The 12,114-nt window shown below is 34.1% G+C and overlaps 1 protein-coding gene across 25 annotated transcripts in view; it reads right to left on the bottom strand.

The window, feature by feature from the left end:
- LOC145680652 (uncharacterized) overlaps positions 1-12,114 on the bottom strand; it is a 407,115-nt gene that overhangs the window by 183,032 nt on the left and 211,969 nt on the right. Inside the window, exon 4 of one of the 25 annotated variants that reach the window (XM_081751409.1) lies at positions 5,317-5,993. The exons of 22 other annotated variants lie outside the window; for them this stretch is intronic. In XM_081751409.1, the coding sequence (XP_081607535.1) occupies positions 5,735-5,993 (259 nt within the window). In that variant the 3' untranslated portion in view covers positions 5,317-5,734. Of the gene's footprint in view, positions 1-5,316; positions 5,994-11,383; positions 11,781-12,114 lie in introns of those variants that run through there. 2 more of the 25 variants (XM_081751396.1, XM_081751418.1) reach the window with 2 other exon arrangements.

The following is a 12,114-nucleotide window of genomic DNA, read 5'->3' as shown; positions in this document are numbered from 1 at the left end:
GCTGTGGGCCGCCATATCATGGTTTTCATTGGGTCCTGTGGTCACACTTAGCGGACGAATCACTGCCAACGATTATGTCGCAATTTTAGGAGACCACTTGCATCCTATGGTCCGGATGTTGTTCCCGGACAATGACGCCATCTTCCAGAATGATAATGCACCCATTCACACAGCTGGCGTTGTTGCAGCGTGGTTTGAGAAACATCGCGATGAAGTTCAACACCTTCCCTGGCCCGCCCAATCCCCAGATCTCAACATAATTGAACATCTGTGGTCCGTCTTGGAAACACGACTCCGGCGACGTTTTCCACCTCCATCCTCTCTCTCAGAACTGGCCGATCCCCTGCTCGAGGAATGGTGTAAAATTCCACTTGCTACCATTCACGACCTCTATGCCACCATCCCACGTCGCATCAAGGCTGTTCTTAAGGCGAAAGGTGGCCCGACGCCATATTAATCTGGTAAGTTGCAATTTTGTTCAGGTGTTTCCATTTTTCTGATCACCATCTGTATATGCTTCTAAGAAATGTTTCTAGCAAAAATAAACACAGTCTTTGGTTCTCCAATCAAAATTAAGGATGAGAGAGCGTCTGGGAGTTAAGCAGTTGTTCAAACCAGTGTTGAATTCAGACTTTTGTACTAAGGGAAGGGGGGGCAATAAAAATTTGAGGGGGGCTGTGTTCTAGATTGCAATAGAGCAGCAGGAATCTGTCGCAACAAAATTCACGACTTGTTATTGTCGGGTTGGTTGCAATAATCAACATATTGCCATTTTCCCCTAAGTAACGTTGTAAAGCTCTTGTATGCGTCTGTATCTTATTTCCAGGTTCGTATTTAACTTCGACTTTATACAAGAATGCGGTTTGTTAATTAGAACAATTAGGTTGGGCAAAAGAAGAAACTAATTTTCTTTAAAAAAACAAGTGCTCAGTCCCCCCTTGAACATGCCTGAATTCAACACGGCTCAAACTATTTTGAACATGTATCTACATGCAATACATCATCATCTAGGCTTCACTATATAGGAACACAAAGTCAGAAATCGAATTATTATTCTTATACTTACACTTTAAAAAGAAAGAAAAAAAAAGTTTTCTCTTATATTCAGATCCTTCATCGTAAAGACTACAAGATTTGACTGTATTACATCAGAAACAAATAATGAATATTATAAAACAATTCATCTATCAGGATTATAACTAGCAGAAACGTACAGAAGCAATTAACCATAGTTAAAAATCCATACATCACTAGAAATTAATTGGAATATTTTAGTCCTAATAATTACTGAAGAAATCTTACGTACGTATCTGTCCAAGTATTCATATATTTAGCATCTTAAATACAATATAAATTGTTTGACGTTCGCTTGGTTACAGTAGAATTTATGACTGCTTCTAAGAACCATTTACGGAAGGAATTCATAAAATACAGATCACTCAATGGTGTAAAGTGGAAACTACTCTGTTATGAAAGAAAATATCTGGATACGAAGCAATATGCAATAAATAACTCTGCAGGTAAGTTTCCACTTTAATTTAACTTAATCAAACTTGGAAACAATTCTCTTATATTTCTTTATAATAAAGTGTAAAGTATTTTTGCAAGCGTAATGTGCGGAAAAAATGTTTTTCTTTTATTGCAGAAAATTAATCCAAAAGCAAAAGATACATATAGCAAACAGAAAGAAAAAGAAAGAAAGAAAAAAAAACTTACGAGGCAAAAGACAATAATGCATTATATTTATTAGGGTTTAAATATGGATATTAAATATCCTTTGACGGAAATTGTTATTTTAAAAAGTAAATTTTCTGGATTTGCATTTTTATAAATAACTTTCCATAGGAATTTTCCACATTCTGTGACTTGTAACAAAGACTTTTGTGCGGCTTGTGCTGATATTCATATGGCTTGAAGTCTAAAAGAGTTAAAAGATTTACCTTTCCATAAAAACTTTCCTTTCTTTTTGATTTAAAAATTTTCAAGAAATCTTCATTAGATGAATGCTTTAGAATTATTCTAACAGGTTTCCATATTATAAACTAACGAATAATATATATATATAAACACAATCACAAACAAGTAACAGTTTCAACATACTAATTGTGTCATTATCAGACCTTCCACAAAGACAAAGTTAGTATGTTGAAACTGTTACGTGTCTGTATTTTGTATATTGTCATCACAATAACCTTGCTCAGAGTGCTGTTGCGTTAGATGAATGTTTTACTTTATACAATCTCAAGATTTATTTGTAGTTTGTTACTAATACATCATATAAGATGAACACAAACGAAAAAGATTATCACAAGTAGAAAATATTCATCATCGATTCCATCACAATAAACGTGAAGTTTGTCTGACGCTGCTTATATTAGTAACACTTCTGAGATCTTGCTGACTTTCTAGCGTATAGAACACTGAGCGTCTTCATCTATTTGTTACTTCATAAGGAATGACGAGATTAGTTCATTTAATCTTCGGCTGTAGAAGTTTTTGGTGCATTGCATCTTAAAATTAATAAAGAATAATAACAACAAAAAGGTGAACTTAAATGAAAACAGCATCTTGATATTAACAAAATTATTATATTTCAAGCTTGTGAAAATAACAATACAAAAAGAAAACAGTATCATATCTGAAATATTTATTATTATCAATGAAAACACTATCCACTTTTTAAAATATTAATGCCACAACAATGTATGTAGCATAGGGTGATCAGACGTTCTGTTTTTAACCGGACTGTCCCCTTTTTGAGAAAGTTGTCCTGTCCTCTTCTTCAAAATAACCGTAGCTTCTTTGCCTCGTAGTTATGTAGCATAATCACAAAGCGGCATTTAAGCCTATTTCTTGTATGGACTTCTACCTACCCCTCTATAAAAAATTCAATCATCAAAAAATAACATTCAAGAGACAACCGATACCCCTAATCCTGGTTTCTGTTAAATATTAAAATATTATGTAAAAATTAATATGGGAATAAGGTTACATGAATAAAAATTTCGTTATTTTGTAAACCTAAAGACTTATTTCTCATTGACTGAATAACGACATAATAATGACTTTACCTAGGTGGATTGTCAAATTATAACAGTTTGTCGAGTCCAGTCATAAGTTTTATTTATTTTCGAGAAAGAAAGACATGACATGTATCAAAATATGTCTGCCCTCAAGACTTTAGCTCATATTCTTATGAGGTTGACAACATACGCTTATTTACACAGATATCGATCATATATTTAATCAGGAATCTAGATGCAGAAAGTGTTTCAAGCATACAAGTCGCGGAGAGGAATTCTGGGATCCACTATTCTTGTAAATGTTCTAAATCTATGATGATATCAATACGGGTTACTTACGTGAAGTTATCACACTTGAGAGAAGGAACTGAGTACGTAATTAAGGCAGCATCTGTTGACGTGTTTCGTAGTTTAGCTCCAAACATTGTAAAAAGGTATACTATATCGGAAAAAAAATCAAAATCGGTAAGTCTATGTATAACTTATGAGCGAAGATACCCAAAACATATACATATTTTATATATATATATATATATATATATATATATATATATAAGCGGGTTGAACTGAGAATCACCAATTTGTTTACGTTGCTTAATAAAAAATTTAAGAAAAACAATATTACTTGACTTAAAAAAGCGGTAAAAACCAGGAAATAATAAAAGAGCCAAGAACCAGAAAATAAATAAATAAATAAAGCGCTTAAAAGCAGAAAATGATTCATTACTATCACCTATGAAGATTTTTCAAGTCTGTATCTAGCGAAACATATTATGCCTCACAAAATTACCATTAAAACTAATTTTATATTGTAAGTTATTTGACAGGCTTTGCACAGACTTCAAAAATTTTTGTAGATGATAGTAATGAACCATTTTCTGGTTTTAAGAGCTTTATTATTTTTTATCACTTTTATTACTTTCTGCTTTTTAGTGTGTTTTTGAATTCGGATATTTTTCTTTTACTAACTTCCATAGGTAAGACACTAACTCCTTATAACATGGGTCGGTCTACAAAACATATACAGGGTGGACCATATTGATGGGACACATTTATTATCAACTATGTGGAATACATTGCAAAGAACGGAGTATGTTACGTATTTGAAGATTATATCCTTGAGATGGGCACTACGTTGACGAGAACATCCTTTGGCTGTAATAATCATGTTCAGCATAATTTGGCGTAAGATTTCGGCAGAGATGCCTGCTTGGTAGGCATCGCTGCTGAAAACCTGCGTCAAACTATGCTGAACATTATTGTTAAGGCCAAAGAATGTTCTCGTCAATGTGGTGCCCATGGAAAGGATGTAATATTCAAACACTGAACACAGTGCAAAACTATCTCCTTTGGCAATGTGTTCCGTAGTTTGTAATAAATGTTGTGTTCAACATGCTCCACAAATGTATTTTAAATGTGTTTCATCAATATGGCCCATCTTTTTACATTATAAATTGATCTACCCGTTACGGAATTATACGTGAACATACACACTATTGGCTGTTGAGGAGTTTCATAATCTACCAACAAAGACTGTCATCAAATTTTGATTAAATTTAAATTGAACCTGTAAGAAAGTATATTCTTTGAAACTACACAAGAAAATCAAAATCAGTACGTCTGTGTTGAAGTTACGAGTAAACATGCACACAATGAAGTCGGTTAATTACGACATTCACACAGTCACTAATTGAAGAGTTTCATGATCTAGCTACGAACACTATCATCAGATCCTAATGAAATTTATATGGAACCCTCGCAAAAATATGCTCTTTTAAGTAAAATGTAATGAACAAAATTGATGCATCTTTGCCGAAGTTAAACGTGATCATACACACACCATTACGACATGAACACTTGACAGCTGTTGTGGAGTTTCATAGTCTAGCTCTGAAGACTATTATTAGATATAAATGAGGTTCATTTAGGACCACGGATGAAAAAATACAATAAAAAATATATCAAAATCAGTGCACCTATATCGAAATTATGCGTGTAACTAAAACAAGTTGTATAAATTAACACTAGTTACGAAGGAACACAGATTTCCAGAAAAGCACAACAATGGCAATAACAAAAATAGTAAGTGCTGAGGAATGGGAGAATCACAAAACGATAAACTTGCTAACGCATGCTTGACAATTCTTGACAAAGTATATATAGAATGACACATGATATATTCGAGTGGGAAAATACTATACTATATCTATATAGAATTTAAGGACTTGAAAAAAGCGTTTGATAATACAGAATGGGAAAAAAAATCAAGATCTTGAAGGAATTAGGAACAAACTACAAGGAGCAAAGAACGACCAGGGTTTGAATCCTTAAGAAAAACTACACAAGGAATTGAAAAGTCTGACTCAGAACAGGCATGAATGGAAAACTGTTAAAAACAATGTGAGAGGTTCCTAACCGAAACAGAAGGACGTTGATTAATCCTAGTGAAGTTGGATAAAATGTCTATAAACCCTTGAGTGGTAAAAGTAAGCGCGCACACAATGACTGTGACTTGTTGAATTTAAGTAACTACAGTTAAATTATTTAGCTCACTCAATACTTTATTAACTCTGAACTACATTCGATATTCAATCCACACTAGAGCACAGATAAACCATTAAACTGTGTCTACACTTTTAAAAATACATTCGGCAAATAACTTCATATTAACTAAACTCATCTTCACGGGTAAAATATATCTCATATAGTTTTCAACGCAAATTTTTCTCCATATGCACTAATAAATGGGTTTTTAAATTACCCTTCTGAGCAAAACCTTTGGAACAGATGGTACACGTAAATGGTTTCTCCCCTGTATGAACTCGAATATGTCTTTTCAGATCATATGAGTCATAGAAGCGTTTAAAACACCAGGAACATTCACTTCGTTTTCCATACCGGCGCCGTTTTCCATGTCCAATACCTAGCTTCTTTCCGGCGACAACAGTTGCTCTTGAGGATATAAATAAGCTGGAACGAAAAGTATGAGAAACTTCAGATGTCAACATCTGTTTATCACTTTTCACATTAATAACTATATATCACGAAAGCACACAAACTTTACAGAAGTAATTTATAAAACAGTTACAAAAAAAAAAAAAAAAAAAAAAAACTGCTTGAACATAGAAAAGTAAATTAATTATAGTTATCTTTTCTATCTAATAAAAACTAATAGTTTATTTAAAGATTGAAACAGTGTGATTAAGAAAAAGAGAAAAAAGAAAAGAAGAGAAATCTCCTTTAAACTTGAATCCTGAAGTAGGCACATACATTTTTAAGTTTCTATATTTTTTTAATTGTAAGATATTCTGGAAATAGTTTCCTATTTTAAAATCTCACGATATATTCTAAGCTCCCATCTTACAATACTTAAAACTTACTATGACTCAGCATGTTATCAATTTAGGTGGAAAATATTTACGGCTGCGAAAGGTCTTAAATTTTATTATTTAAACTAATCAACATATTAATAAAAGAGAACAATACATTGATAAATTCTTGGACTGCCTCACAGACGGCAACACTGGTTCCAGACCAAGTACGTTATTATTATGGGCATTCTTCCGTTATGCCAACCTTGGATTATTATCTGAATCAGTAAACAACAGCTGAAATTATGGGGTAATTATTGGCATGCAATTGCAGTGCATGCGTGTTTGTTATATTAAGATAATAATAATAATAATAATAATAATAATAATAATAATAATAATAATAATAATACTGAATATTTGGTAAAGGATGTGAAGGCAACAGAAATAGCACACCGGACATAAAATGAGTCACCACCCTCTAGAATTAACATTGGTCTGTTTCTAGCATCAAAGATGTCGATTCACTGGTACACGTGACTAAATAACCAATCATGCCGGCGCATCTACAGTTAATACGTAAGACAGTGACACAATGCACATGTCCCATTCAGTTTTATGCAAACAGCTTATTAAGGATAGAAACAAATATGACATTGTGTTTGGGCGTGTCCATGGGCACACAGTGCTCGATGTTTTTGTGTATGAAAGTGAACTATCCAATGGTCTAACGGAACGGAACGGATTATAAGGAACGGTCTAACACAAGTGTGACAGTAAAACGGCTTCTGGACTCTGGTCACAAAAAAGAACCTAATGCAAATGGACCGTAGATGAGTTTCAGGTTGGTCAAGGGAAATCATTTTTGTACCAGTTGAATGTAGGTCCATCTTAACTAATTTCTGAAAGAACATCGCAAAGGGAATTTTGTTTAATGGATATCTAAAGTCTAGTAGCACTCAATGGGACACTTTTTGCAGGTAAGCATAAAACTGCATATGTTCATCAGGATCATGAATACCGCATTAACCTAGAGTGGACTATAAACGAATAATATGATCCGACAATCATATTTCTGCTAGCATTCCACTGATGCAAGACGTCAAGTGCTCCAAACACCCAATAAGGCACTTCATCAATAGCGTGTGGTTCAAGGTGAAAGAGTTTTGTAATGGCGAGGAACTGTTTTTCGTACTATAACTTAGGCCCACTTATGTAAGTGAATATGATCAAGAATAAGCATGGACAGGTGCTGCCATTTCTCTGTAAATCTTGGAACATGATGAACAGGAGGTGGATGTGTCTATCTTCTACGATAAAAACTCACGTGTTCACATGGTTCAACGATGTACGTCGTTTGAGAAACATCCTAGCATTCTGTCGAACCCGATCTAGCTGCAAAACACCTAGATTTAAATTCAACTGAAAATTTTAGCTAATATTTGAAGCAGGGCTGAAAGACAAAAGTAGGCATCCCCATACTTAGCTGGTCTATGGAATTCTCTGATGAGCGAATAAATTCACATCGACGTGTGGTAAACAAACAACAAGAGGGAAGTGGTAACTAATTTTTTGTGCGGCATGCTTATGTATAGAGGTCTGCGCGGATACAAAATATGGCATCCGCATCCGTATCGATCCGCAGAATCTCTATCTGCATCCGCACCCGCATCCGCATCCACAGATAATGAGGTAGCAAATATATACAACTTACATATTCTATAATACATGTAGTTTTCTGAATCAAACGAAACAATATATTATATAAGTTTCCTCGTGATCAAATACCAACTACGATAAATAAAATGGAATATAAACCGTGCAGATACAAATTAGAAATTAATGAACGATTTATGTACTTACCCAAGATCTTCAAATGCAGATATCGGACCAAAATAGTGCCACGTAGGTAATATCCTCTCAATCGACTAATTTTAGAGCACGTCATTAAGTTTTTAAACTTCATTATTACTCATAAAAAAAGGGGCATTTGTTCTAAACACAAAGGCGAAATAGAAATAATCTTTATTAAGAAATAAAAATTAATCACAAGACCGCAAACACATCCACATATCCCGAACTGACACTAACAGCAGTAATTGCACTAAATTTAAAAATAAGTGACGAAACTAACAACGCAGTACAATGCATGCTTTCACGACCAAGCTCCTTCGTGGCTAAGCGGTTAGCGTACGCACCTTTGGCGTGGGAGACCCGGGTTCAATTCCCGGCGGGAGCTCATGTGGTTAGGATTCCACGTTGATCAGTAGGTCTACGTCTCATATAGCCTCGCTGCTGAACGGGACGTTAAACTCAAAATCAACTCAAGCTTTCACGACCATACTTTTACTGAAACTAGAAGTGAAAATAACTTCGAATACAAATAGGAAGTCTATACCGTTAATTTCGGGAAGATGCAATAGAGGAAGTTTAGAATTTACTGCTTTTCTTTGCAGCCCCCACTCATTGTTGGACACATTTAGGGTAGGAGAAACAACGCATTGGTTGTTCTTTCTTTCTTTACCAGAGGCCCAGAACATACGTACATATACACATACACACAAGAAGAAAGAGAGAGAGAGAAACAATTGCTGTTATAAAACTCCAATCCCTCGGAATGTTCATTGAGGTCCGTGGCACCTCTCCGAAGAGAGAAATCTGTGGGGTCGCAAATGTGCATTCAGTATCTGCTGTACTTCAAAGGATACAGTGAAGAAGATTTTTCTTTATTTTTTAAGAGAGAGGGAGAGAGAAAGATGAGAGTGATATTATTTGTTTACTATTTCGGTGACCTACGCGCTTCTCCAGTTTGTCACAAAGGCAAAGACAATACTGCTGACCAGTTTTCAGTTTATGGAAGGGGATGCGGTGTTTTAAAATAGGGTTTTGGTTCCTGACCTCTCAGGCTAGAAAAACTTTATTTGAAGACATTGCTTTCTCTTCAAGGCGAATGGTCTGAAAATTTTCAGCTTTATCAGAGTGGCTTTGGCGGCAATTATTTTTCTTTTTTACAGCAAATAGTGGTACTTGAGGAGTAGCGATGGGACCTGTCGTTTCTTTCTGTTTAGGTCAGAGATGTCATTCACCTACAAAACGGCTGCTAAAAATATTGAAAACAGCAATAAAAGGACAACTCTCTCGTGTCATTTTTTGTCCTTTTGCTGTCACTGGGTCACAAGCTTCAAACCCACTTGTATTTTGATTTTAGTATTTTTCAACTGGTTTTAAAACTTTTAATTCAAAACGAACGTTTCTAGTGCTCTTTCCACCATTATCAGAAAATTCACAGCATTTTTTAGATAGAAAAAATGTAGGAAACATTATCCGCTATCCGCACAGAAAAGAGATATATATCCGCAAATACCCATTTTGATGCGGATATCCGCATCCGCGCAGACCTCTACTGATGTATTATGAAAAATACTCGAGGAGGATCGGCATCGTCACTGTTGCCAATTTGATTTCTGAGCTTAAACAACGTCGTGAAAGTATTCAGAGGTAAGAGTTTCGAAAAGTTAAATATGCGTCTATTTCATTCTTTGAGTGATCAAGTGATGGAAACTAAAGAAATCTTACAAGAAATTTCAGAAACTCTGCTATAAAATTTAACTCACATCTCTTGATAAACCAGTTTCTTAAAATATGCTATAATCACGAAGTGTTTCCTATTTCAAAAGTCAGACGCACTGAACAAGTTTTTCTAATTCCATTTCATTCTTGGAAGTTAATTCTACCGATATCTTCAATAATTTTAATAAATACTATTCACTCATTTTACTCGAAATTACGAGTACAAGAATTACATTACAATCTGATAGACATGGCTGTGACAGAATTACTATGTTTCAGAGGATAATGTCTATTACTAATAAATCACTAATTTAATTCAGATTAGAATCTCTTATTTTCTTTTTAAAACTCACTGTAAATGACAACGAAATAATAATAATAAAATCAAAGTTCATCTTTCCTTGATCTTGCTCTAGAGGCGAACTGTTTTACACAATAGCAATGTATACTCTACACATTTTTATCATAGTAAAACCTGTTAACTTTTAAGGCGCGCACCTGCGTAACTTAGCTTTATGTTTTGTGGAACTGGCAAAATTTCATATTCCGCACACACACATTACTTATGTCTCCATAAGTTGGCCACCTACATATCTTGGAACTTGGCTGCATTGTAAGAAGTTTGTTCTAATGTTTCAAACATGGGCATGTTCTTCTCATACATGAGTATTTTCCAATGCTATTTTCGTATGTGCTATTAGCGAGGTAAAAGAGATACAGCTAAGTATTAACGGAAACTCAAAAGTCATCCAAATCAATTGGAAGAACTACGTATAGAAATACAAGCAGTGGCTTTCTTTCGTACGTTCTGTGTCTGTTCTGGTCAAGTGAATGAACATATTGTCGTCTTTGTTCAGTGGACCGTTCCATTAATTCTGGGTAAATTCCGAAGTAGAACATAACCACCTTATCTAAAGCCTTCTGACGTTTTTGAATAGACCATACACAGTTAGTGGAATCTTTGAACTCTCTTCCTTTTCGCTTTTCTGAAAGCTTGCTTCATGGTAAATACTGAAGTTGGTAATTAACAACAAATGATAAGTTTCCAAAACGAAACTGTCCTTAATATCTGATCTCTGGTTTTCTGAAGGTCTATTATATATATATATATATATATATATATATATATATATATATATATATATATATATATATATATATATATATATATATATATATATATATATATATATATATATATATATATATATATATAAAATCCTTTAGTATTCTTCAGCTATATTTTGTAGTACGGGATTGTCCATATTTCTGAGTTTTACAATCTAAAGAATTCAATGTAAAATTGAACACATATTAAATATACTGTAGTAATTTTCCTAGTATGGCGTATTATTTCTCTCTAGTATTTCAAATTTAGGGGTAGTTTACTCGATCAAAATTTTACTGTCAAGTAATAACAGAATGTCCGTATAAAATACCTTTAATTACATTTATTTTCTGTACGTTTGCTACATGTCTAATTTTGCCAAAGTTTTGTTGAACCATCAATGGTCAGCATAGACAGATATTACTTTATTTGCATCATACTTTGTAACATCATTTTGCATAGTGTTTAGGTATATGTTTGTTAAGGTTACCTGCCGAAGTGAAACATTTGCTACAGATTTTGCAACAAAAAGGTTTTTCCATATGAATCATAGAATGAGTCTTCAAACTACTCTTTTGAGTAAAGCTTTTGAAGCAGATGGTACATGTGAACGGTTTCTCTCCTGTATGAACGCGAATGTGTCTTCTCAGATCATACGAATCATAAAAGCGCTTGGAACACCAGGAACATACATGTCGCCTTCCATATGCAGTACCAATGCCTAGCCTGGTTTTATCCACAACAGACGCTCCTGACGAAACAAACGAGCTGGAAGAGAAAGTGAGGGAAACTTTACATTTTTTTAGAATTTAGACAATGCTATTTTCTTTGTACTTTTCACAACGGAAACAAATCCTAAAATTTTCGAAGTATTCAGAAAAACAATAGAGGTAGAAAGAAGTTCATATATAAATTGTAAAATATGGAAATTATTCTATTCCCCCATACACACACTACATATATATAGGGTGTTAAAGAACTATACCGACAAACTGTAAGAGGTAATTCGTCACATCAAAATAAGAGAAAAAGTTCATATGGACTTATAGCGAAAAGTCCAGAGTTTCAGAGCTACGACTGTCCAAAATTGCAAAAAAGCTAA

This window comes from Thermobia domestica, chromosome 3, assembly GCF_964235325.1.
Source record: "Thermobia domestica chromosome 3, izTheDome1.hap1.1, whole genome shotgun sequence".
Taxonomy (NCBI): Eukaryota; Metazoa; Arthropoda; class Insecta; order Zygentoma; family Lepismatidae; genus Thermobia; species Thermobia domestica.
The sequence above is the reverse complement of the archived record's forward strand: the minus strand, read 5'-3'. Positions and strand labels throughout refer to the sequence as shown.